The sequence below is a fragment of the Aptenodytes patagonicus genome, chromosome W (assembly GCF_965638725.1).
Source record: "Aptenodytes patagonicus chromosome W, bAptPat1.pri.cur, whole genome shotgun sequence".
Classification (NCBI taxonomy): Eukaryota; Metazoa; Chordata; class Aves; order Sphenisciformes; family Spheniscidae; genus Aptenodytes; species Aptenodytes patagonicus.
This window is the reverse complement of record NC_134981.1, coordinates 3,736,053-3,763,755: the sequence shown is the minus strand read 5'-3', so window position 1 is coordinate 3,763,755 and position 27,703 is coordinate 3,736,053. Positions and strand designations below refer to the sequence as shown.

General features: G+C 48.4%; 1 protein-coding gene across 4 annotated transcripts in view; it reads left to right on the top strand.

The window, feature by feature from the left end:
- LOC143171847 (CBP80/20-dependent translation initiation factor-like) overlaps window positions 1-27,703 on the top strand; it is a 149,755-nt gene that overhangs the window by 52,753 nt on the left and 69,299 nt on the right. For all 4 annotated transcript variants that reach the window (XM_076360940.1, XM_076360939.1, XM_076360936.1 and 1 more), the window contains one exon: window positions 1,435-1,510. In XM_076360940.1, coding sequence (XP_076217055.1) covers window positions 1,435-1,510 — 76 coding nt within the window. The remainder of the gene's footprint in view (window positions 1-1,434; window positions 1,511-27,703) is intronic.

Sequence of the window (27,703 nt, the reverse complement as noted above, 5' to 3'; positions counted from 1 at the left end):
TTTAGTTTTTCCCGTACTCTAAGAAATCTCTCAACCACCTCTTTGAAACGTGACTGCCCGAGCTGCCTGCGGTCCTGTAGTTCAGGCTCAGGCGTGCTGCCTGTAGAGGAAAGCTGCCTTCATCCCCCTAATCCCTGCCTTCTCATCCCCGCCTTTATGCCACAGTCCAGCTTCAGACATTCACCCTGGGACAGTCCCCATCCTTTTCAGATAATCTTTTCCTACGATACTCTTGCCCGTTCTGTACCTGCAACGGATGTTATTTGTCCCCAGGTGTTTGACTTTTCTCATATATATAAATATAGATATAAAAAAATAGATATTTTTTCATATCTATATATTTTATATACACACACACTATATTTTTGCCTTTGTAAATCAAAGTCATTATTTCATCTATGAGGGAAAGTCAATTGTTGAACACCTCTGATTTCCCATAAATCAGTTAGGGTGTTAATTTAATTAAGTGTTTCCATTCAGCTTGCTGTTTTTTGAGCCTGGTGCTTTAGCACATGCCATTTTTCTCGATTTTTTTCCCCCCATTTGCTGTAATTCCAGCAAGATCTCTTGTTCTCTGACTTCTAGGCACTGATTACCTGGGTCTGCTGCTATCAAAGTTTCTGTCTAATATATGTTATTTAACAATATTTTGTCACTAATTCACCAAAAAATACATTATCATCCTTGAATAATAAGAATAGATCACCTCAATTGTTTATAAATGCAGAAGGATGATATTTATTGACCATTTTTTCTCCTTCTGTATGATTACAAACTCTCTGCATCCAGCTACTAATTATCTTTGGATTGTTTTTTTTCCTTTCTTGATACAAGAAAGTCCCTCAGCTGCCAGCTATGCGTTTGGTCTGTCAGTGCTTGGCTTCTCACCCCAATCTTTTTGCGTTTCAAATTGTATGTTTGTATTTATATTGCTTGCTGTTTGCTGTCTGAGCTGTTTGTTTGTGCTTGTTCGCCGACACCTTTCTCGGCAGGGGAACAGGAGCTCCCGTGGAGACCAACAAATGAGCAGTGCTTCAAAGGAAACATTTTTCATTACATTTTTGTGTCCCCATTTTTTTTTTTCCACGTAGGCTGTGCTTGCGGTTTTGCTTGGTCTGGGGATTGAATCACCCAACGCTGCTGCTCAGGACTGCCTTTGGTCTTCTCACTGCTGCTATTACCAAAAGCATTTGAACACTGTGGCGGATAGTGCAGGTGGAGAGGACTGGGAAAAGCATTTAATTTTGTATTAATGGCTTTCCGCCCATGTGGGAGTGTTTTGGAGGCACAGCTTACTTGCTTCAGAGATCCTCTTTGTTTTCATGAGGGTCCTTTGCAGTAAGAACTAATCTTCCCCATGTGCCATAATAGAAAATTAACTTTGGTTCCAGCGAGGTTTCACTTGGGTTTGTTTTTGTTTTCTTCCTGCCACAGGCTTGGAAAAGGGAAATATGAGGATGGTGACGGCATCAACTTGAATGACATAGAGAAAGTACTTCCAGTGTGGCAGGTAGGTGATGAGGACATCTCCTGCCTGCGGTACGGTGGAGACCAGCAGCTCCCTGCCTTACCTTTCCTTAGGAAACCCTCCCCAGAAGTGGGAAAGCCTGGGCTGGATGCGCTGAGCTATGGTCCTTTGAGGTTTGTGATGGAGAATTATGCCCGTGGTTTCAGCAAGCCTTGCTGTGAACCTTCGTGCTGGGCAAGGGCAGTTACAGCGGAGACTTCGTTGGGAGGTGAAACGTTGAGGACAGTATATGTATACATACATATATACCTATATATACACACACACGTACATGGGCACAGGGCTCATATATTTTAGGAAAGGAGGTTCTGAAAAGCACCAAGCCTCCTGACAGCTCCAAAATACATTGCTGCCAGGAAGCCAGAAGTGATGGTGTGCTGACCCAGATGTTTCCCCTATGGGGTGCGCATACGTTTATATGCAATGGTCATCTACTTGTACGTTTTCTCCAGCCTGTTTCTTCTCCAGATCTATCTCTACATCCCAGTTTTGGTAGTTCTGGTTAAATGACTTTATTTAACCATCCCCCTGATCATTTTCGTGGTCCTCTTCAGGACCCGCTCCATCAGGTCCATGTCTTTCTTGTGCTGAGGGCTCCCGAGCTGGACGCAGTACTCAAAAAGTAATTTTTCACTCTCCAGAGCCCTAGTCCTCAAAGGAGCTGAGTGTCCTGGGCTGGGCAAGTTTCTGAGGATGCTCAGCGTGTTTTTGCTGAAGTCTCCTCTTTGCCTCCAGAGGGAAGGACGGAGACATCTCATGTGCTGTGGTAGCGTTACCCTTTTCAGTGCCAAGCAAAGAGCTCGCCGGGCTTCTTGCTCATGCATCACGTGAGGAAGAGCCTCGCTCATCCTGCAAACCATGCAAACCATGTGATGATCTTACTATCTCTTTTGGGTGTACTAAATACGCAAAGCAGTGGAAAGAGCGGAGAAGTGCTGCTGACTTTGGCAGGGAGGAACGCTGCCTGCAGCTGCTTTCTGCTCAGTTTCTTTCATGCTCGGTATGTCTGGACTTTAGGTCACAGGGAGAAAACACCAGGTTCAGCTGATACAGACTCCAGTAATTCTGCAAAATAAGGTTATTTTCCCTGGGGAATAATTGGAAATGAGGAATCAAACATCTTTGGTGTGAAAAGCTGACGTTCTTCTCTAGGGTTTAACTTCTTTTATAATTGACAGCTATTAAATAAGCCAGGTCCTCCTGGTCTGGTTGTGATCTCATCCTGTCATAACACCAGGTTGAGTCCATAGACTCCAGTGAATTAATACCAATATATACCTTAATACCTAGCTTAATTCTTAGTGCGGCAGCTCTAAGCTGGAAGACCTGGTGGGAATGCTGGATTTGGTGTTTTGTTTGTGCCTCTGGGCAGACTCATGCAATACTACGTTATTTTGGAGACTCGCTTACCTAGGCATGAACAGTCATATGTGCCTGTGGGAACTAGGAGCCGGGTAGTTCTGGGTGAGGATTTATCTTGTTTGGCGTTGACAAGTGAAATACTTGCAGACAGCTGGTTTAATCCTGACATATCATTGTTAACTGGATTTGAACGTGATCGTGCAATGCCGACAGTGATTTTGCTGGTCTTTATCCCTTGTTTTAAATGGCTCTGTGGAGCACAGTGCGTGGGGGCATAAGGGAAAATATTTGTGTGAGCCTATGGAAGAAAAATCTTTCACCTTGCATGGGGCTTTCCCACGCTGCGGTCGTGTTTGTGTCGTATCCTGAAGAAGAGGCTTTTCAGGTTGGAGATACATAAATTCTTGTTCTGTCTGTGTTTAAGATCTCGTGGGTTGCTTACGGCAGCCATGCATGGACGGAGGGGTCGGTCCAAGCATCCTCTAGCGCGACTGGGCTGGTCCGAGCATCCTCCAGCGCAACTCGGATGCAAACGTTTTGCTGCTGAATGTGCTTCAGCAGCTATAGCAGGGTTAAGAGCACCAGTTTGAGAGAGGTAGAGAGTCGCGCTTGCAGGCTGCTTTGGAAATTTGGGTTCTTTTGATGGTAAAGTATGATGGACGTAGGACACGAATCTAGAACTAATTTCCAGTATACATCCAAGTCTGTATGTGTATCTCTACAGGGAGATACAGTGACCCCCCTAGTGGGTTAAGCAGAATATTCTGGATATCTGGACATTAATATATATACATGAGTTTTGCTGCTGGAATCTATCAATAGTATTTTAACAAAGTATTGCAAGGAAAGCCTGTGACTATTTGGCAAATAAAAGGTGAAAAAATAAACAAAAAACAAAACAACCTCCCCCAAAACCTTCTTTCTTCATAGCTGTCTGAGGGGAAAATGCTTGTTGCGAGCCTTTTGTTTTGAAATTGGAGAACGCATGCATCCCATTCCTTGGAGATGCTCTCGTCGGGCTCCACGGCACGGCGCGCTCTGCCATCTCGTGGACACGCACAGGCAGGCGACTCCGGCTCCGCGTCGGCGCTGGGCGCGATTCCTTCGTGACAGCGTTGACAGCTGGTATTTTGAAGCTTCCTTCTGCCCCATCTTTTCAAGGCTCATCTGGGGTGCTTGTTTTTACTGGTAAACAGGCTTTGTTTTGAAAGCATCGTGCTTAGGAGTGCATGAGGTCATTGCTTTGGCTCAGCTCGTGAGCCGTAACCTCTTCATCTCTCCTTACTCACAGGAGTCTGTAGTTGGATTTGGGCACTGATTCACCTAAGTGCTGCCAAAAAGTGACTTTGGAAGAAAATAATCTTTTGAAGATAAGTATTACCCATTCATAAGATCTGCTTTCTATTGCACGCCAGGGAGGATCGGTTGTCTGCTGCGTTAGGGAGGCGCAGCTCAGATGCAGAGCCAGTCTTCATCATCCTCTCCGTTTTCACCTCAGCTGGTTTGCTGGAGGAGACCATGTAACCATTCTGGCGTCAGGAAGACGTCACGGGGAGGGCTGAGTCAGTGCATTTTGCTTTTGCTCCCTTTGGCAAATGCTCGGAAAGGCTTTCAGGCTTGGACGTGTCACAGCCGAATGCCCCGGTCCTAGATACGGTCTGAAGACTGCGAGCCCTTGGCAAACTCTACGCTTAACAGAGAAAACAACCCAAGGGGTCATGTCCTACAAGATACCCTCCATCCTCCCTGTGAAGGTCACGAAGGATGCAGGAGGCTGCATGTCACAGGGACATGCTGTGAATGCTGACAGACACGAGCAGAGAGTTTTGGGACACGTCCCAAGTGGTTTCTGGACTGGCATCTTGGAGTTGTTGGCTTTCGGTTTGCTGGACTCTTGCCTCCAGGCTGGGCCTGCCCTCCTCCAAACTGCGTTTTAGGAGGTAGAAATTATGTGGCACTTTTGAAAGGGATACTGGGCTTTACTGGTGCTATGGGGTAAACTTGGAAGACAGCATTGATGTCGTTTGGTTTGGCATCTTAATTGCCTCGCAGCTCATCTCCTTCCGTTTCCTTACTGATTTTTGACCCTTTTTGTCATGTGCTTGGAGTTACAATAAACTGCTTGTTTCTATTCTGGCTACAGTTGTCATCCAGCTTCCCTGTTGGATGAGAAACAAGGGAGCAGCTCCTTTGGAGAAAGGCAGACTCTGTAAGTTGTTCATGTTCCTCTTGGCACCACTGTATTCCTGACTTTGTCCAAACAGCCTTAGAAGCGCCGGGATTCCTGGCCATGCTGGGATCCCACCTCAATTTAGGCACCTAACAGGCGTCTCTGCACACTCTCCTTGGGACCCCTCCTCACTGACAAGTATTTTCAAGTCAGACCTTACAATTCAGTGCGGACATCGTGTGAGTAAAGGTGGGACCTGTGCGTGGGCTGGTGACTTGGGGTTCCTGCCGTAGGAGAGACATGGACACGTTGGAGCATGGTTCGCTGCATCTCAACATAGAGGTCTAGAGAAGGTCGGGTGATTCCCATCTGAGGATACCCATGTCCTTTCCCTGTCGGCTCTGCAAGGAGCCCAGAGGGACCAGCTCACATGTGGACTTGTTCAGACATGGTAGATGCCCTAAGGGAGATGAAGCCAACCCAGGTGTCCAGGGGGAGAAGGGTGGATCATGGGTGAGCATCCCCTCTGCTGTCACTCTCCATGCGAGGTGAGGAGGTCAGTGTCCAGCACTGGTGTGAAGGTTTTCTTCTGGACCCTACAGATTGCTGACTCTTCCAGGGGGGTGGTGGCAGGGGGACAGGTCTCTTTGGAGCTCAGGGACAGCTCTTTGATGGGGTGATGTTATTTACTATCACCATAAAGAGTCCTCATCCTCTCCGTGTCCCCTCTTGCCTGCTCTTTCTGCACTACAAGGTTGGGCAGTTCTCGTTTTAGCCAGCTCGTTAGCCAGCCCAGATCCCTCCCCTTTCAGAGCCTTGGCAACAGCAACGTGGCCCTCTCTCAGCAGACACTTCTGCGCTGGTGGAGCTGGGGTGGGCTCATCCCTCTGTCTGGCATTCCCTCCCACTGGGAGTGACCTGGTCCATGTGGTGTGCCCCATGTGCTGTATGTCCCTCCTGCCACTTGCCAGGTGTAACCCTGACGTCCTTTACATGTCCACCAAACACTTATGAAGAAGTTGTGGTGGTTCCCTAGGAGCCCCAAACTAGGGGGATTTCTTCTCCCCGCCCTCAGATCCTGCTGGACTCCATCCAGAGCGTGTAGGCATGGCATTGCTTTCACAGAAGGTTTCTAGTCTAACAAGCCAGCTTCCCATATCCCAAGGGTCTTTCCAATACTGTAACTGCTAAAACCACTGTGGAAAGTCCCTGTCAAAGAGCCAAGGTTTATTTGAGTATAGGTCACAACGTATTGGGAGTCAGATCTCCACTGCTGAGTAAAAAGCTTTTGTTTTGCTGTGACTTCCAGTAAGATATGGTCTTTCTGTGGCCTGGTTTTTGTTGCATTTAACCCAACTGACAATGACCATCTCCTTGGGCTGAGAGGGCAAACTGCTGTGGTCACCTGTAGCCCCTTCAGCATCGCTCCCATGTTAGAGTTAAGGCCACCATTGATCAAGGAAGGCAGATGAGACCGTTGCCATCTCCAAAGCACTGGAGAGGAGAGGTCTGGACAAAGGCTGGCTTACCTTCCACGCAGGTCACCGGCTCGCAGGTTCTTGCAAGGTCCAAGCCCGGGCTCTAGCAGTAGAACACGGTCGCTGTGAGCCCTGAAGCAGGTTAAAAAACCCATGGTTTTTATCGGACATGCAGAAAAGGGGAGATCTTCCAGTGGGTTTTTCAGATTATGATGGTCTTCCATATCATATGGTAGACTTATTCACTGCACAAAGGAAACACCAGGGAAATGGCCAAGAGCTTTGACATTTCCATTATTGTTGTTGTTGTTATTATTATTATTATTATTATTATTATTATTATTATTATTAGGGTTCAGAGCTGGTTTCTGATTGTAACAAATGAGGTGGACTCTCTCTTCTCAGGGCTGGTTTTATTTTTCTGGCTGTCACCCAATTCAAGCAGACTTAGCGATGTTGGCTCGTAATTCGTGGGGGTGTCTTCCCAACCTGGTGGGCACGGAGATGCCTTTTTTATTGCGGTTCCTGGAGCTGGTACTGCTCAGCTGGGCAGGGTTGGGGCCAGGCTGCCCTGTTGTTTGGAGAGTGGTGGACCTGTAATGAGCTTCTGCCAGGATGGGAGGCATTGGGGTGCTCTCACACCCTGGTTGGGTCGGCTGGGTTCAGAGACAGGCGTTTGGGATATGCAAGGAGGGTCGGTCGAAAGGGCAAGGGTGGCTTACGTTGCAGCTCTGAAAGTTGGCTTGGTGTTTGGTGGCTGAGGGGACAGGGCTGGTGGCACTAGAGGGCACTGCGACCTCGCTGCACGGCCCCGGAACATGGCTCTGCGCAGAAGAAACGAGGCTTTTTCCAAAGGCTTTTTCCAAGCAGAAACCTTACTCCGCAGTGGCTGTGTCTCGCACCCTCCTGCGCCAGGTCATGCCGCTCTCCATCCCTCTGTGCCCACCTCGGGCTCAGGGTGCATGTCCAGCATGGGGGACCCTGGGGCTTGCAGAGGGGGAAGGTGTTTCTCTGCACCTGGGACTGAATTTGGTTAGCACTGTGCATCATCATGAGCCTCAAAGCAGATGGAGGCCCTGAGCAGGGCAGGGTTAAAACCGAAGATGTCTGTGAACCCCGCCACCACCGTTGCCTTGTCCAAGCACCACAAGCCTGAGGGGAGCTGGTGCCTAGGGGTTAGACATGCCCCACAGCCCAGGTCTCCCTCGCTTGCATCGTGACACCTCCCCGACTCCTCTTGGAAATCCCACTTCTGCAAAAGTAATCCTCAACTCTGCATGTTTCCTATGGGATTCTCCGGCAGGGCTCAGTCCGAAGCAATGCTCCTCACACCAAGGAGCGGTGCCAGATGTGCTGAGGGGGTCCTCCCTTTCTCCAGAAGATGCTGCTGCCCCATCAAATGTAGGCTGTTCCTCTGAACACCCACGTTTCCATTTGTCCATCTGTCCCTGTCCCCCATCTACCCTGTTGTTCCCACCCCACTTTGAAGGACATGCCAACCTCAGCAGGAGGGAGGTGAAGACCGTGGTGGTGTCCACTGCTGGACCATCTCTGTTCCTTAGACCCCAGTTTGCCAGGCGCTGGTTTGTGCCACAGAAAAAGACAAAAAATGGGATTTTGGCTGCTTTGCAGCTTTTCCTTGGGCCGGGCTGTTGGAGGGGTAGACATGAAGCAGATGAGTGGCAGGACTAGGCTGGGCTTACCAATAGGTGGTGAGTTTTGGGTTCACGACCAGGGACCACAAGGAGATGAGAGAAGAGGATGGGAGAGCTGGATGGGTAAGTCTGTTCCTGGGAGGATGATGAAAGATCTTCTATTTTGTTTTTAAGGAGTTCACAGGTAGTTTTAGACCTGAGAACTGCAGTTTTCTGGGGAACTAGCTGATTTGGATATGGGGACTTGTACTGCGGTATAAATAACAACTTGACAGGCATTTGAGGCTCAAAAATGTCACCACATTGAACTCTGGCTTAAACACACTGGAGAAGAACACGGGCTTTTCTCAGCCTTATAGTTGACTTCCCTTTCAAAAAGGTTTGCTTTTGTGCAGCTATATAATATCCAAAGCAAGCCTGAAAGGTTTTGTTTTGTTTTTCCCCGGTCCTTTCTATAGACTATAACACACACACCCCCCAAATCCTGCCTGAATTTTAACTTTTGAATAGTGTTGCATCTTTTTCTCCCTTGTGTTCCTAGAGGATTCATTAGAAATCTGAGAAGGCTTTTGCTGCCCTCCCTTGAATTTGCTGAATATTTTCCTGAAGCCAGTTGTGGAGTAATGATTAAGTTAAAAAAAAGTTATTAAAAGTAGCGGAGGAAAAAAAATCCAGATTTCTGAAGATCCCGAATAAAAACTCAATGTCTTTTTTGTCAAGCAGCTATTTCTGCTGGCTTGGCTATTTCCACATCCTAATCCCCTTCCCTGCTGTCCGTGAAACACCTGAATTTTTAATAAAATAAAGGGAAGGAAGGAATTTTCTCTCTAAAAAAAAGTAGACATACCGCAGGACCAGAGAAGAGAGACGTGCATACGTCCCCATTGGCGGAGGGACCTACAGAGCCTAGAAACACATCGCGCTCTAAAAATCCTGCTGATGGGGGATGTCCTTGTCCCTTGTCTGACAAAATATGAGGTTAAATGTTTCCTGTCGCATTTAAACATTTCTTCTTAACCAGAAGATGCTCCCCCCACTTTCTGCTGCCTTTCCTCTGATGTTATGGAAATAGCAACCGATACAATAAATGAGACCAGAAGTTCTTAAAATGCGAATTTCCTGCCTGGAGGCAGCAGGTAAGTGAATCCCATCCAGCTTGGGGAGATATATATATAGCTATGGGTGTAAATATAGGTATTTAGTGGCAGGATAAGTGTTTATTGCAATCCAAGGTGGTTTGGTCAAAGATTGTCCCTTAAGTGGGAAATTTATTGCTGCACACGACGCCTGGATGTCTCTTCCGCGGGGAAAATAGAGGCTGTTTACGAAGGGAGTTAAATGATGTCCGTGCCTCCAGTAGCAGACCAAGCTCTGTAACCCAGAGGTCCTTTCTAGTCCCGCGTTCATATTGTCCCTCATTTTATGACTTTAAAAATCCCTTTGGGGTTGGTTTGGGGTTTTTTTAAGATGCTCCATGAACTTTTCTGCTGGCTCTAAAAATGGCAGGCGCTCGTCTGTACACATGCTGGCATGGTCAGTGAAAGGAAACTCTGTGCCATCCCCAAAATGCCTGTGCTGGGTGGTGGGGTTGAAGGATTTCATCGGGGCTAATAGAAATAGCGAGAGGAACGTGGTCTCCACACCTTTGGCCGCGCGATGCTGCCCCGGTGTCCATGTCTCCCAGGGTTATTCTGCTCTGCCCTTCACCTGCTGGTACCGCCGTAGAGAAACTCCTCATTGTTGGCGTGCTTTCTTTTTAATTCTCTTTTTTTTTTTTTTTTTTTAAATTCCTGTAATGTATGAGCAGAGAAACCACTGGAGAATGATAAAGCTTCATTTCTTCCTGCTTTTGTGACCCGCTTGATTATTTCGTTTCTCATTGTATATTCTTTTGAGGCGCCTTGTCCGAACGGAAAGAAAATATGTATGCTTATAGGAGCTGTTTCCCCTTGGCTGGGCCAAATAAGACCCCTTGGCTGGGCAAAATAAGCAGGTATGGCATAAGAGAGGGATTGCTTCTGCTCGCTGGTCCTGGGGAGGGAGCCACCGACACTCACTCCATCACGCGCCCGACATTATTCGGTAAAGCTGGTGAGCTGCGTGTGCCTTCGCTTGGCCAGCCTTCCTCCTGGGGCTATGAATAAATACGATTTATTTGTATTGTATTCCTCAAGTTTGGGTTGCTGCACGTTTACTAGATAAGAATGAAACAGTTCGGGGTCAGTAGTTGCATGGACATGGTTTGAAGCAACAGTGGGAGAAATGAGATGCCCTGTTGTTTGAGGGTCACTCTGCAATGACAATCTGGACCGAAGCCAGTTTTTAAGAGTCAAATATGAAGAACAAATTTGCATTTGTTGTAATTTAAAAGAAAACATGAGTCCAGGATGATCTCCAGGTTTCCAGCCTGATGGCACCGGCAGGTCCTACAGCTGCAGCTGGACCTCCTGGGCATGCGGTGGCCAGTCAGCTCCGACTGTTGTGCACATGGTCAATGAAAGCTTAGTTTTCCAAAAGCAGAGGGCTAGGGTGGGCTTTTATAAAGCTTTCTTCTCATTTGGGTTGTTCCCGTCCACACCTCTGGGTCCGTGGAGCTTGTTCAGCCCCACAGCTCAGCTCCATGGGACCTCCGGTGAGGACAGTGCTGGGACGTGTTGAGGATGGAGGAGCTTCAGGGTTGCCTGTGGTTGTACAACCAGCTCAACCTAAAGGCTATGGAGAACCAGAGAGGACCTAGGGGCTGGACGGGTGACCATGGATTATGGTTGGGCTTGTAGATGCAACCAGCGTGCTAAAAAGTCATCTCCTTGCATGCAGATTTTTATCTGGGAACCCAGCGATGGGTTTCGGTACCTGGATTGCCAGGGCAAAGTTTCCACTAATAGCCTTGACGTGTGCTTTATTTTGCTTTCGGTGCAAATCAGCCCCCCGTGCCATAAGGCTTCAGGAGCCGGTGAGGTCCCCGTGCTCGCCGTGGCATTGCTGCCCGGCGGCGGCAGCATCCCAGCAAAAGAGGTCACCGCCCCGATGGGCAGAAAGGTGAGGAGTCAAACTCGTACTAAAATGGTGTTTCAGCCAGAAAGAGCGAAGGGGGTAAAAAAAATACCCCAACCATTAGTGTGTGAGCGGCCACCTTGTCGTACAATCACAATATCGTTTTTCTATTATTTTTTTTTTATGGTTGGCTTAACAATTAAAAGGCTACACTGCGCTTTGGTTTTTCCAGTCTGCTGCATCGTGTGACCCCGGTGACTCCGAGTTAAGCCTCATTATATAATGGCGGGGTGTTTTTTTGGAAAACCTCCATTTAATCCTTTCGAAGCAGAATTTGCTGGTTTTGTTTTCTTTCATATCGTTGTCTCGCTTCCCCCCCGCCTACCCCTTCCCCGGCGGGCGCATGCTGGAGGCGTCAGTCTGGGAGCAGGGTCCTTTCTTCCTTTCTTATTTTTTTTTTTTTTTTCAAATCTGTGGAGAAAGAAAAAAAAAAAAAAAAGGTTTATTTTCGTTTGCTTGGGTTACAGCGCCTTTCCCCGCCGTCGGGGGGAAGGACTACGTGATGTGCAGCAGGTATTTTGTGAATGGAGCACAACCCTGTGACTCCCCGTCGCTTGACCGAAGGGGGAGGCAGGGGAAGGAGAGAGACAAAAAAAAAAAAAAAACCACCACCCAGTGACTCCATCTGACTCGTTTTGGCTGGAAAACTTTTTCAGCGCCGTGGTTCTTAAGCCAGGAGGAAGCTTTCTTCTGGCCCAAGAACAATAAAGGGGTCAGCAGCCTGATCCTCCCTCCTACACCCTCTTCCTTCCATTGTGAGGGGTCTGTGCAAATATCCCAGGCTGCTTCGACTGGGGCCTGAGGGACCTGAGCCGCACATGTGACATTAAAGAGAGACTCTGTGAACTCAGTAATCCTGAGCTGCAAGAAGAAAAAAAGAAAGAAAAAACAAAATGAAGTCTCCGAGGTGCTCTATTTCTGGTGTAGCATTGTGCTTGGAGAAGGTACCGATGGGTGTTTCTGATGGTGGGGGGAGATCTGTCCCCTTGCCGTGCATAGGTGCTCCTCCATGATGCCACGGCAGCATCTTCCCCAGCGTCTGCTCAACGAGTGGCCAAATCCCCACAGAGAGTAGGTGAACCCTCGTCTCTCGCCAGCCCTTGACCTCCTCCATTTCTCTAGTTGTCCGAGATGGGGGAATTTCTGCTGCTCTCATAGTGCACGTGCAAAGCCTGTGTGCTGGTGGTGTCTGGTCTCCAGCAAGGATGGGGTTGAAGAAGGCACGGCTGCTTGCCATGTTGTGCTTACTCCAGGGATTGACCACCATCTGGCAGCACCCAGGTTTTCAAGCCGGCACCTTTAATGATGTGCCTGCTCCTCCTCGGATGCGTATCACAGACCATGAGGGTCTGAGCCAGCAATCCCTGGAGTAAAAGGTCTTTGGAGAAGTGCTATGGGGCCTGACCCACAGCAGTGTGCCCGCCAGTCCTGTCCATCGTTAAGGCAGCCTGCATCTCTCTGTTGGGTGAGGCTGTACGCAGATCAGAGGGCTGCTGGCGTTTCTGTGATATTTCTTGTGAATCCAGAGCAGTCACAAAGCTTGCAGACCACGCTAGGTTCTGCCACCATGAATGGTGATACTTTTTCCAGGTGGCATTTGGTATTTGCCAGGCTAGATACCACCTACCTTCCCAAAGGAGAAGGTGGGACCTGTGGCCTTCTATGAGAAAGCGAGCTCCGTGCAGTAAGCCGTATCGTGCACTGAAGACCTGATTCATTTGCCAGAGGGAGAGTGGATGATGCTCATCAAATTGTAGGAACCCACCTCTTTCCCCCCCTCCCCCCCCCCCTTTTTTTTTTTAAACACAATAATCGGCTAATAGCATGTGTGACCTCCTCTCGCTGTGTTCCAGCTTGTTGGACCTTGGCACCAAGCAGTCGTATGAATCATGATGGTGATTTTGCCGTAAGGCAGTTCCTGTCGTTATTATCTCCTTGCTGTGTCGATAATGCTTTGGTGGCGATGGTCAGGATTTCCTCGCACTACAGAGCTTTCCTGAAGATCGGCTCTGCGAACGGTGGAGGAAGTAGCCGTTACGAGATTGCTCCTGGCTGCTGAGAACTGGGTGGCCAACTTCAAACGTACGTGCGACCTGACATGATCCGAAGAGCACGGCGGCGGCTCCTCTTTCCCCTCGTCCACTTTGTCGGTGCAGGCGGGTGGGAGCTCCTCTTCTTCTGCAAATGCTCCAAGGGCTGAAGCAAGACCAAACCTGGTTATGGAAAACTGTCAGAGACCAGGACCCCTGGCAATGGAGATGGGGGGAGCTGTCCCATGTCTTGCCTGAAATCCCAAGGGCATGGTGGGAACACTCATGGCCAGGGAAAAATTCAGGGTCTCACACCCACCCCTCTTGCAGTGCCACGGTGTCGGGACTACACACATTATGGGGTCCTTTAGTTGAAAGGAAAACTATTTTTAGTTCAATTTATAAATGCTTAGGCAAACAGATTTGTTATTTAAACTTTTTTTTTTTTTTACAAATGCCCTTGTTTGAAGGTAAAAGCAAGCGAGCTGCGAGTTCTTCTTTCAGCCTTGGTATTATGCTGCTTTTCTGCTGGTACTGGAGCAGCTTTCTGATCTCTGCGTACAGCATCTAGCTCCAGGATTTCAATGGTGTTTCCAAGCAGCTACACAGGTAATTCCAAGCAGCTACACACATAATAAATGATAATTACATGGGCTATGTTGACCTCGGTGGAGGGCAGGTGAAGTGTGACAGACTTCCAAGATAGAGCTCCTTTGCTGCTCTTCCTCCTCTAGAAGAAGAAACAGTGCCCAGCTGCCCATGGCCAGCGAGACCACGAAAATATATCGCAAGTAGCTCCAAGGGCTGCAAGTGTACATGAGGCTGGGAACCTGTTGGGTTAGAGGTGGAGCTCCTTGACTACTTGACCATCCTGCCATTCCTGTCTGAAGTGGAAGCAGATCGCCTTGTTTGGCTTCGTACTTGCCACGTCTTTTCATGCTGTGATTTGCATACAAGACAGGACTTGAATTTATTCTGCCAGCCCTCAACTTCTGAGAGTTGTTGATTCAGGAAGGGCAAGGCTGCAGTGCAGCAGCTGATGGCCGTGCCCTTCTTCTGGGAGGTCTAAGGTAGCTTTCCTGACATGAGGTTGGATCAAAAGAGAAGGTGTTTTGGCAGCGCAGAAGTCTTTCTGCATGTGCTGCAGTGAAAATTGATGATCTAGTGGTCACCTAGAGTGGTTTGCAGTTTGGATGGAGTAATCCAGGCATCTTTCACAGGTGCTTTTTCAAAGGTACTTGATTGTTTAGTGCCATTGCTATGCGTAGCACAGGCAAATCAGATGTTCATGCCCTGGTGGGAAGGACTGACTGTTCAGGAGCAGATGATAATGCAGCAGAGGATGGTTAGAAGTGAGTTGGATGGGGACGGGTAAGGGATGGGAGTGGGACTTGGTGATGTTCCATTAGTCCACTGTCAAGTCCAGGCAAGTTGCTGCTCCTTGATGAGAGCAATCCTGTTTCTGGAGAAATCAACAGCGAATCTTCATCTTCTGTGTCCAGGTTTCCAATCTTCTGCTCATCTGTTTTGTCCATATCTTCCAAGTCTTGCCTGTGCTGCCTGTTTGGAGTGGTTGCCCCTCTGTGCCAAGAGGGCTTTCACTCTGCCAGACCTGCACACGTGCCCACAGCCACCGAGGTCCTAGCATGGGTAGATGCAATTGAAATAAAGTAAAGAAGCTGACATGAAAGGGCATGTACAGCAAAAAAAAAAAAGTCATGCAGGTGACCTCCAGACCTTTAGACGCTGTGTGCCCTCTTGGAAGATTCCCCGTTGAGTGCTGCACTTTGCTGTGGGGGAGAGCATGGTCGTTTCATGGATTTTGTGTTGCCACATGTCTCTTCTTCCCCTGCGTGTCCACCAAAAGGCCTTTCAGATCTTAACACGTGCAGAGAGCCACATCTGGGGCCAGGTTCAAGGAGGCTCCTGCCCTGGGAGATGAGGACTGTGGTAGCTGTGAGTTTCTCCTGGAACTTTAAGGAGTCTCTCCGGGTTGGGAGCCGTGTACAGTAGGAACAGTCATCAGCCTCATCTTACGTGCGCCTCGTCTCACTGGTTAGGATCGTTTCCCCCATGGAAACCATCAAGAATTTCCGTTATTTCCTTTCCTGAGGCTTTGTTTGGGTGGGGATTTCTGGAAGGTATTTCACAGGCAGGTATAATTAAAGAAAGACATGCTCTGCCTGGAGGCTAGACAAGGTTTCTTTAAAGCCAAGCCTTTAGTGTGGTGGCAAAACAGAAACCGTTTGTTGCCTGGTCCGATGGAGAGGAGGTCGGGGAAAGGGGGGAGCTAATCAGCTGGGAATCATCCCAGTTAAACGCCGCACACTGGGGTTAAGGCCCTTATCCGGTAAATCCTTGAAATATGTGCTTAATTTTAAGTCCCCCTGACTTCAATCTGTTTACTCTTGTGCTTAACTTTAAGCATGTGCCTAAGTGCTTGGCTGGCTGAGGGCCAAGGCAAATAGTAGACTTAGGAGCAGATTCGCATAAAGTAAATGCTTTACTGGACTGAAGTCCCGTGGGACAGCGGATGCTATAGCAGGTCTGGGATGATGGAAGGGGACGGTGCTGCATATCCCAGCTCCGTCAAGTTATTCAGCGTCAGATACCGTGGACCTGGGGCTGTGCTCGCCTTACAGGGAGCATCCTAACAGTGTAGTCTCTAAATGGGTACCTTAATTTCAGTGTCTGTATTTCGCTGTTCTGAAGGCATCAGCCTCACAGGTAACCTTGTGTATATCACAAACACAGTCTTGGAAAAAAATACAATTTTTTTCCTCTTAATTGAGAGAGAGGAATGTTTTAGTGGAGGAAAATAGCCTTGATTTTATCATCAGAAGAGGAAGGAGAGCATATTATATGACCTGACTAATAAATCTTCATAGGAATTTGCATGGCTGCATTAATACTTACAACAAGAAGCACTCATGTATTAGCACAAGCTTTTATAATGGCTTTATCTTCTTCTTTCGTGTTCCAAGCTAATTCCTGAAAGCCTTCTTTTAATCCCCCTTTTGCTCATCCAGCCTGGACTTCTTAGAGTGGCAAAGTTGGTTTTTTTCTTTATTTTTAATCTATGAATGAAAGCACTTAAAGCTAGTAACTGTAGCCGTGGCACGCATGAAAATGAAAAGCCACCAGCAGAAAACAAGATCTGTGTTTTTTCGAAAACACCACTACCAGGGGTTAAGGGAAATCTGCAGCTGGAACAAATACAGCGCTCATCTAACTTCCTCAATAACTGCTGGGGGAGCGGGCAGTTGCCAGACGAAGGAAGCGTGGTTAGCCATTGAGTCTTTGAATGCAGCTCCGTTTCCCCCTCAAACCCATGGAATTTATATTAACCTCCAGCTTTTCTTAGCTGGTGGGAATTTTTTATTTTTTTATTTTTTTTTTTGCTTTGCATGAGGAAGAGCCTTGCTTTTGTTGTTTCGGTTTGTTGGAGGACCGGAGGAGACAGTTCTGCTCCTCGCACGGCGTTCTTGCTGGCGAAAGGCCATGGACGTTAAATGAATAATTTTTGGCGTTGATAAGGAGAGAAAGGCTGAGGCTGCCAAGCACAGAGACGCAGGCATCTGATGACTTGATTTTGGGAAGGGCAGGCTTGAGCCATCCCAGCTCTCCAGGTTGTCTCTGATCCCAGCAGAGATGCAGGCAGGAGGAAGGACCCCATGTGCCTTTAGCATCTTGTACATGGGCGTAACTATATACAGTGGGCAAAGAGCAATATGCCGGTGAGGATGTCTAAAACCACTTTCGGTAAGGTACTTGGCTACCTAATTTAAGGCCATAGGTAGACCCACAGGAGAGCTACCCAGGTGAGCGTGGAGTTTAGCGTGGGAGACCTTGTTTTGCATCCCGGGGCTGCCGTAGGGTCCCTGCGTGACTTCAGAGCCACCGCGAAGGTATAGCATCCGTAGGATGCTTATGGCTGTGGTGCTGACGGTGGTGGGCAGGGATCCTGGACGGAGAAGGGAGCCAGCTGACCGGACATGGGGGATGTGCTGGTTGCCAAAATTCCCATCTCTCTTAGGCAGCAAGCCGGTTGACGACCGCTTCCGAGTTGCTCGTAAGGCAGTGCATCTGCGGTTTTGCCATCATGCCCCTTTCTGCTCGTTGGTCATGCCGCTCTTAGACCCTTCCCAGCTTCTGGAGCTGAGCCTATCACACGGGCACAGTCCCGCCAGCAAGAAGGGCACCAAGGAAAGGAGAAAGGAGCTAAAAAAGCCTTAATGAGGAGAGGCAACGTGACCCAAGGCATCCCAGTAAGCAAGGCCTTTGGTGCTGGTTGCTTGGCACATGAAAATATTCAGGAGTTGGGTGGGTTTGTTGAGTTCTGTTGCTGGTTCTTCTTTGTCCCCGCTTGGTTCTGATGAAACACCTGAAGGTGTGTCCTCTTGGCCAATGTGAAATGAATCGAAGCGGCTTCACCCAGCTCCTGGCAGTCATCACAAAAGCAGCCGTAACGCATGCTGTCACTGGCAGGAAAGCTGATGTTTGAATGATGCCTGTGTCTTTGGAGTTGTCGTGGTTGAGGTTCAGCCTTTGCAAGACATGGGAGAGTGGATACAGCCGTCTTGCTGCCTGTCCTGTAGCAACTTTTGGATAAAAAGCAGTTTTTCAGGATTTTTTTTTGGTGGAAATGCCAGATCCATTTCCAAATGTCATATTTGGAGACTGCTGTAAAGCAGCTACAAACTTGCCTTTCCTACTCGTCCTCATTTTATTGTTCGAAGTAGTCCATGGCTCCCAGAGGTCTGCAAAGCACCAGTGAAAAAACAGCGGCGTAATTAATATATGATGTGATATGATTGATACTCTGTGACAAGTGCATAATGTTTTCTGTGCTTATCCCTGCATTAAAACCCATTACAGCAGGAGGAATCGTAGTGCTCGATGCATAAAAGGAAAATCCTGGAAGGGAGCAGACGGACACTCAAGAAGCAGTTTCTTCCACCCAGGTACCAACTGCCAGTAACCTGGCAAGGAGAAAGTCAAGCCCTTGTGTTGCACAGCCCACACTCCTGAAGAGGAATGGGACTTTTCAAAGGGAAGAATGAGGCTTTCATAGGATTAAATTGGCGTTTGCACATTGGGGTATTTTCCGAGCTGGGGTGGCTGCGACATGGGATCCTCTCTTGCTCTCTCTGGGCTGAGCTAGACCAAGCAGAGACTTCAGAAAGGAGAAAAACTATGTCTTTGTGGTATAGTCCTGGGGAAAATGTGTTGGCTGTGTCTTCAGCCAACTGCAAACAGGGGTATCCGCTGTGTGAAAATGTTTCCAGCACAATACGAGGGGCTTGGAGAAGGAGAGGACGGTGAAATTCTGCACAGCTTGCTTCAGTCATGAAGGTCTACAAGAAAGGTCCACTGGTGGACCAAGAGGGGCTACCACCACTAGGACCTCATTCAAGTTGATGGCAAAATTCCCTTTGACTTTGGTGGCGCAACGTATGGATCGCAGTGATACGGATCATGGCAAAAAATGCTCGTTGACTTATTAACTATTGCCTGTGATCTTAGAGTGTTGCGAAACTTCATGCACTTGGAAGGCCTCCAACGGGAAGTGCCAAGGGCTCAGCAGTGAGAAAGTTCTCCTAGCACCTCTGGATTTACCCATGTTGCAAGAAAAGGGAAGCCACCTCTTGTTTGTAACATTAAGAAGTTATCACTCTGCAAATAAGGGGTTTCATCACTGTTGGACTCTACCAACTCTTGGGAGCTTGCATGAGCTGGAGCTCCTATGGGCTGAAGCTCCGGTCCACCCAAGAGAAGATTTGTGGGGGCTTAGTGCTGGGGGATTGCACAAATGCACATGAAAAACATGCAATCTTTTATTAATAATAAGGGTGAAATGAAAATATACTTGGATACAGCCCTTACCTTGTGCTGAGAGCAATGCTGAGGTTCGAGGTGAGCACACCCGGCCAGAGGAGGCTGTACCAACGCCGGGGATTGCACAGAGCTTCAACAGACCCTCCAGCTTAGAGGGTGACCTGGGCTCTGGTCCCAAACTCCCTGATGTCCTATGGGGTCTGTTTATAGTTCACCTTAAAAATTCATCAGGGAGGTCCCTATTCTGCCTGCAGGTCACTTCCTTGCGACGCCGTCTACCACGATGGCATGATGGGGAGGTGTTGAGGGTGGACGGTGAACGAAGGGTCCTCCTGCCATCTCACCTGCCCACTTCGTCTCGGCTGGAGAGGCGTGGTCAGATGGCACATCGAGGTTCACAGCTGGGGGGTGGTAGGCTTTGAAGGGGACAAGAGACGGGGAAAAACAGACTGGGGAACATGAAAAATATAGAGGAAAAGTATACTTCAAAGAAATGCAAGGTCCCAGAGGGACTGAAATAACTCGAGTTACAAATATTCCCATAGCAACCTCATAACACTGTAAGTCCCAGCTAAAGCAATTCCTCCCTCACCCCCAAACTAGCACAAGCCAAGCAAAATGTAGGAAAAGCTTTTCAGAGCAGCGAGTGCAGCCCTTTCTCAGGATGAGCTTGGGCTACCTGGACAGACCGCAAACCAAATACCAGGTGTGGTGCCTCCTGGTCACAAGTGATGTGGGTGGTATTTAGTCCCAATATTAGCTGAAAAAGGCTCTCTTTTCCAGGGGAAAGCAAACCCAGGTCACCAACGCTGTTTATTTTAATGATTCTTTAAGTATTCTGCATTTAAGGACTCTGAACAATGGTGTGGTTATATCTATATTTACTGGATAAATGTATTTATTTATGGATGCGACGCTTTACTGCTGACAGTAAGGTTTGGTTTTAAGCCTGACCGGGGTAGAGGAAATACATACAAATAAACAATAAACCTAAACAACACTAAAATAACATCAGTTAAAACAATTAGAGTTACTTCCACTCGTGAAGTATTGTTCCCATTTTGCTATAACATGGGAAAAAACTCCATTTCCTAAGTCAGCTTGTAACTGATTTTGGATTTGCGGATTCTTGTAACAAAAGGGGATTTCTTTTGTCTGTTATTTATACTCTTCCTATGGCACCGCGTGTCCGTGTCGGTGTGTCTGGAGCACCCTGTTTCAATGCAGCAGTGTTTCCAGCCTGTCCCCATCTCGGTGGCTTAGCCGGGGCTTGGTGGCACTGGTTGGGCTTTTCTTCCTGCCCAGTGTGGTTGTACTGATGTGCACGTGTGTGTTTGCAGAGGCAGTTCCTCCTAGGAGACTTTGTCCTGGATTTTAAAGTTTTATTATCTCTGAATTATGTATAATTCAGGAGCTATGGGGCCGAGAGTTAAAAATAGACCCCGGAAAACTCGCTGTCAGTAATCAGCAGAAGGCATCGAGGAAGGTTCAGGGTACATTTCACTTGGGATGCTTTACCTAATTATTCTAATGCTTTAATTGCATTTGCATCCTTCACCCCACACAGGGAGTTTCACACTGGGTTGCTCTGCCATTCTCTGTGTCTTTTGTTTCATCCCGGAGCTGGCTGCAGAGGGATGAGGTGGGACAACTTGTCTGCCACCAAGTATTTAATGCCACCAAGTATTTAATGCCATTTTAAATACTTGTCTTCCCTCTGGGGTGGGTGTCCGCTCTCTGCCAGGAGCCGATAGCAAACACCAAGGAAAGGCGGTGGGAAGGTAAGGGTCTAAATGATACTTCTTTGGGTCTGGGACTGCATGTGTAGAGTCTGTAATTCATTAAAACGCCCACCATTTTGTGAGAGGGGACGTATAGACCATCATTAATGCTCAGCAAGTGGGAATCCAGGAGGTTGCGTCCTTGGGGCAACGTGGGAGGGCAGAGCCCTATAGGGAATAGTGCCGGTGTTTTTAATGATAACTGAAGAGCGGTGTTTAGCTGTGACAGTCCTAATCACTGTCACAGCCATCGTTCCTCTGTGCCCCTGCCCTTTTTTTGGGAAAAGAGTCTTCTCCGAGGTGCTCATTACCGAGGCACATTTGCTGCAGCTATGCATTCAGCCTTTGCTGGCAATGTACAGTTTGTGATGCGCTCCCGAAAGATGCAGTTAATCAGGAAATCCTCCAAACCGGGACATCTCCCAAGAAACAACTTCCTACGCCTCCCATTTGAGGCATGTTGCGCCATGCCATGATTCATCGGGCAAGCATGTCCTACTGTCAAGGTCCCACAGAGCATCCCTCCTCCGCCATGGGGCTTGTCGGATCGGCAGTGGCAAAGCCAGAGGAGTTTTGCTCCTTTTCCAGCTCCTGGGTGGCTGGAAACTAAGTCCTCTTTGCCAACCCTATAGTTTAATTTAGCCCTGGCTCCAACGATTGAGGTTGAAGAAAGCATCCTCGGAGGTGGCCAGGACCCATGTGTGCTGTGGTGTGGGTGAGGAGTGATGGAAGAGCCACAGCCATGAAGTGCTGTAAGGATTTACCTGCCTTTTATCTTGGGTGAGGAGTATGTTGTAAAATTGTTGCACTTTCTATTCCATTGATGTGGAGCACTGATTGATTCCTTATACAGAAGTAACTATTATTATAAGCACCTTCCAGGAAAAATGAATAGCTTGCAATTTGAAGGAACAGATTTATCACTTAAATTTTAACAGCGAGGAAATCATTTCCAGGCAGCTTCCTGACATTGTTTGGTATTCTTCCATGGCTTCCAAAGCAGGTCAAGGCTCTGATTTGTGCCCCAGCCCTCTCCTTTCAAGAGGTAAAAAATTCCCCTCATGTAAGAGAGGAGCGTGTGTGGCAGGCCAGCGCCATGGGAGTTCCTGGAAGGGGAAGAGGCAACGGCAAGTAGCCTCCAAGGAGGTGGCTCTACTGGAAGTGCCCACAGGACTTACGTGCGTTGATAAATGCTGGCCTTGGGTGGGTAGTGGTGATGGGGATGATGCCGGCGGGGAGGTAGCAGCACCTTTGCCACTTTTTTCATGTGCAATTGGATGGCCGGGGTGGTTGTACTGAGCATCGGCACGTTCAACCCCATAGGCACCATGAGTGTGGGACCGGCACAATAAAAGTTAAATATTTCTGCAGCTTTGTGCTGTCCCGGACTTTCCTGCCACGGATAATCCATCCTATAGGCAGATGAAAGCCTTATTGCAGGGTGTTGCAAGTCACTGGGTTGGTTTCTGCAGATCATTTCTGGAACCACAATGTATTTGTTTTTTTATGCTTCCTCCAGCCTCAGTATTTCTGTTGTCGCCTTTGTGCAGGCAGATGGGGCATCTTCGGGGCTGCCGTGAACCCAGCCCCACCTCTCCCTTCCCGCCCCCCCCAGAAAATAAATCCCACCCTGAACTTTGTGTGCAATAAAACGGAGCGAAACTCCCAGTGCCTACCCCAGGCCTAATAACCTGTTTGTTCAGTTCAGGCCTTCTGCAACCATTTGTTTAAGATAAGCAAGGGTGGAGATGTTTCTTGAGGGCACAAAAGGCTCTTGAGATAAAGCTCATGCAGACTGATCCTGCGATATGGCTGGATCATTTCTTTTCCTTCTCTCATCACTCCAGCGTTGGGTTTTTCCATCAGTCCGGTTGCTTTTCTCAACCTTTCATTTGCTCTTGGGATTTCAGTGTTGCTGCTTGGCATTCAGGCATCTTCACCTGCTTAACCATCACAGGCTGGGAGCTTTTTTGCTGCGTGGGGAACATCTATGGAAGAGGCTGAATGAGTGGGTGTGAGTGAACACAGTCCCTTTGTGGGGTGAGGTTTCACATCTGAAAGTCAGGCCGCATTAGACATGAAGACCACGGAGATGAAGCAATGAACCCCAACCTCTCATAGCCCCTAGAGTCTTTGTGAAACACCCATGAATTTGGCCACCCCAGGCAACAGTTGCACTTGAGAAGTGCAGAAGCGGAGGAGAAGGAGGGAGGGTGCAGGTTGGTCCCAAATAGGACCATCCCTTTTGTAAGGCAGTTGTTGTCAGATGCCAAAGGAGTCCCTGGGATTTGCTACCTAAGGGTGGTCACAGAAAGACCAGCAGCAGCAAAAAACCCTGCCTCATTTCTGCTTATCTCCTTGTGATTTGCCGTGTGATTTACTATCACCAGTAAAAGAGGCAAAGCTGGTGCCTCCCTCCAACATCTTCAGTTGATGCTGCTGCAGAGGAGGCGTGAGAAAAAAGATAGCGAAGCTCCTGCTCGTAGCAGGGTAGCTCTAAAACCAACCATTTCCTTCTTCTGGTCCTGCCCCTCTTCCTCGTGTCCCTCCCAGGCCACTACCCCGCAGGTTAGTGGGCTGAGGCGTGGGATGGGATGGCTCAGGAGAGGGATGTTGCTGGGGAGGGGCAGGTATCAGTGGGGGGAGAGGTGGAGGCTCTTGGGTTGCTGCAGATTGCCAACAAGATCTTGAAAGCTTTTTATTAGTTCTTTCATTAAACTTTGATGTAAATGGGTCTGGGGCAGCGGAGGGGCAGCTGCCGGCTTTCTGGATTCCCACGGGCAGGTGGATGGGGTTGAGGGTTGGGCAGACACCTTCATTAAGAAGGTAACGCACAAAAAGAGCGCACGTGGGCGTCAGACCTGCTCCCCTCTGCCGTCTGTTTGCAGCAATTTCGGTAGATGACAGATTTCCCTTGGCATATGCTAGCTGGCCATATGACAGTCACCTAAGCTTGCCAGACATCACCTTCCCTTCTCCAAGAGCTGCTTTCCCCGAAACATCTAAAAATGAATATGCACATCACAATGTAGCTGATCTCCAGGGGACTGGCCCGGAGAGCAGACTGGTCCTGTGAATGCCCCTTCTCTTCCAGAGCTGTTGGCCTTTCTTGCTACAGCACGCATGTTTATAATTTAAACTTGACATACACGTACATGCATTAGGAGTCCCATGGGTTTCTCAGGTTCTGCTCCAAACTTCCCACCATGTAAACCGCAGAGTGTTTTGCTCCGAAATTGAAAATGACCCCTATTAATGGTCCTTCCAAAGACCATGGGCTCCTTGTTCTTTGCTTTTCCCACACCCCTTGCTTCCAGAACCAGCAGCACTGAAATGTTGGTTTGTTACATTCTCCACGAGCCACCTGCGAATAAATACCAAAATAAAACCGATGTGGGAGAGAGACCAAATGTGATTTTGCTGCCCACTGAGAAGTTGCAAACCTGCCTATGAAAACCATGAGCACCTGGACGTGATGGTGTCTTCTGGCCCAAGCAGGAGCAAAACCCATCCCTCTTGTGTAGGTCTTCTTGTAGACCCATTGCAGAGCGGAGGGTGGTCTTCTGCCTTGCAAGACATTGCCCTTTGGCTCTGTTCAGGGGTTTCAGCTTCATAAAGAGTGTGTCCACTGAAAAATGGAAGAGCTGCATTTCAGGTCCACGTTGTCCTCAGCCAGCCAGCTCTATTGAGGGCACTTCCATTGCTGGCCTGCATGACCCGTGGCAGGGAGCAGCCTCCAGACAAACCCAAGAGCCGTGTCATCAAGGCGCTCACAGTGCCCTTGGGACTCTGGCCTGTCCCCACCCACCCAGCACCCTCGGTCTTCTCCAGCCACTCCGCCCTTCTTGCAAGTTGCTGGTATTTCCTTTTACATCAGCTCGCTGCACAAAAAAAAGTCGACTTTTCTCCCTTCCAAATTTAGCTCTGTTTAGGCACCAAAATAGACAAGAGTAGGGACCAGTGACTGGTTTTTTCCAAAACATTGTCTCATGACTAGGACTAAGGAAGGGAACTGCTCGGCTGGAGAAGGGAGATCCTTGATTTTCCTAATGGGGACACAAAGTTCTCCTCTGTTCAGGCACAGGCACGCTCCTTGGATTAGGAGCCTTATTCCTGTGTAATTAATCCATCTCTCACCCCGATGCTGCCTGCTGCTGGTGGGCAGAGGTCTGAGGAAGCACAGGGATGCTCTGCAAGGAGGACATGCAGCAATGCACCACCGTACGTATGATTTCTAGTTGGAAAGAGCAGAAAGGCAGCTCCTGAGACTTAATGAAGGCTTCACGTTGAGGAAATCCGTGCTTTAGGTCCTTGCGTTCTGCAGAGATGGTTTCATTTTTCAGGGTAATTGTATTTGCACATGTGTCTGCAATGCAGCTTAAATTCTTAAAAATACCCCAAGCTTTAGCCTGCTGTGGTAGTACAACATTGGAAACAGTTTCCCTGAGTATTGTGCTATTTTTAGCCTGATTTCCTAAACTAGCATGGCTGATGTGATTGGGCTGTGTGTGTCTGCTCCCTCCCTTCCTTTTCTCATTCGCTTTGGTACCCATTGGCCAATTTCAAGCAAATTTTAAGAGGAACAGAGAACTCGGAGATATTAAGCTCCTCCTATACGTTCCATGAAAATAAGGGATTGGGAAAATAAGTGATGAAGAAGACTCAAACCACAGCCCTCAGTAATGAAGAAGGTTCAGTATGATTCTAAGCTATTAGACATCAAAGGTGCCACACAGAATTAACCATGAGGTGTTTGGCTGCAGGAGAAGCCCAAGTCAGACCTGGTTAACTAGGTGATAACCCAACCACAGCCTCAGGAGGACAGGTTGCCAGCTTTCCCTACTCCCAGACTACCTCCTCTTAGTCAAAGGTGGGCTATGTTTGAGCAGTGAGGTGAGTTCATAGAACCATAGAATCACAGAATGGTTTGGGCTGGAAGGGACCTCTAAAGGCCATCTAGTCCAACCCCCCTGCAACGAGCAGGGACATCTTCAACTAGATCAGGTCGCTCAGAGCCCCGTCCAACCTGACCTGGAATGTTTCCAGGGATGGGGCATCCACCACCTCTCTGGGCAACCTGTCCCAGTGCCTCACCACCCTCAGCGTAAAAAATTTCTTCCTTCTATCTAGTCTGAATCTACCCCCGTTTAGTTTAGAGATGTTTTTATGTTTAGAGATCTAGGGAGCATGAGGAGAGCTCTTCCTGCTGCTGGGTGCAGGGACGTGAGCAGAGGACCACAGAACAACGTGCGTCGCTGAGCAGATCCTCGCTGGATGAGATCTGCAAGAAAGCTAAGGCAACTTCACGTAACGGTGGCCTCTCTACCGTTGCTATGAGGGATCGTGTAGGATGCTGTGGCTGGTGTAGCACCTCTGGGTGTTAAGGGTGTTTTAGTGGGAGAGAAGGATAGTTTGGTCACTGAGAGTGGGTACTACTCTATAACATGCTTTCTAATGCCTGTGCTAAACCATGTGATCATGGCACATCTGATTTTCTCTGGAAGAGTTAATAGTGAAGAAGAAAGTTAAAAGGGAAGCTACCTTCTTGGGAAGCACACTTGAAGACTGCAGCCAAAGCAAGATTCAGATGAGGACGTGCTAGCCAGCAGCAGGACTTACCCAGGGGCTGGGTGAGTTCTTCATTGCTTGAAGTCTTGAAGAGCGAAGGTCTCTGAAGTGGAAGGCTCCAGCTGCCGTGGGAGCTGTAGGGTTGCTGCAGTAGCAGTTTCTCCAGGCTGTTTGCAGATGGCCAGGATGGGTGCTCACAATAAACCCTGCTGGTCTTGGACTCGGGGATGCCTTCTCCGGTCTGCAAGCCTAAATTTATTACCATCCCCAGCAACCTTTCTCCTCCGTTACATCTTCCACCAGAGGAACTCAAAAAATATTATTAACTCAGTAACTGCTACTAAAATTAACTGTCATTTTTAAGGCTCTTCACGCAGAGAGGGACTGTTTTTTGAAGTCAGTGTGTTATGTTGTCATGCCAATGTGACAAAGCTGCTGCTCGATAAGACGCGTTCCCACCCAGCCCTTGCCCTTGCCCAGGCTGCTCCCTCGTGGCCCCTTGCACATGGTGATTCACCAGCAACGGCTGGACCTTAGAGGCTAAGATAGATTGCGATGGAAATAAAAGGAGTGACTTTTACAGGGCTTTTATTGCCAGCCTGGGAAGTACAATACTGCATAAATAAAAATCATTATGGTTATGACAGCTCTGTAGTCCCTGGAAAATAAATAATACTTTGCACTTACATAGTGCCTTTCGTCCAGGAACCTCAGTGCTCTTTGCTCACATTAATGAAGCTTCACGATGCCCATAGTAGGATGGTAAATACAGCATCCCCCTTATCAGATGAACATACTAAGTCAGAGAGTCGGCACCTTCAGTGGAGAGAGGACAAGGCAGCAGCTTGTCCAAGACACACAGCTCTTCCACTGACGTGACCGGGGCAAATCATTTAATGTCCTGGTCATCTCAATTGTTTCCAAGTAGGTGGATGCCACCCGTCCCTACCCCAGGGGTGGCATGGGTTGACTAGCTCACAGTGGGCAAGCACAGCAAGATGCTCATGGCAATGTCGTTGACTTGCTAATGGCATGGGGGCGCAGCCCCAACAGACCAGCTAGCTGTGGCTCATGTTTGCTTACTCCAGTATCCTCAAAATGCTGCTGAGCATCATCCCCGTGCGGACATTGTTACAGCTGAGTTTTAGATAAATAAATAAATCCGAAGGAAACAACTCAGTGAAAGTGGATGGTTTAGGTGCACCAGTATCAGCAATGTCGTGTGTGAAGTGGGTGAAT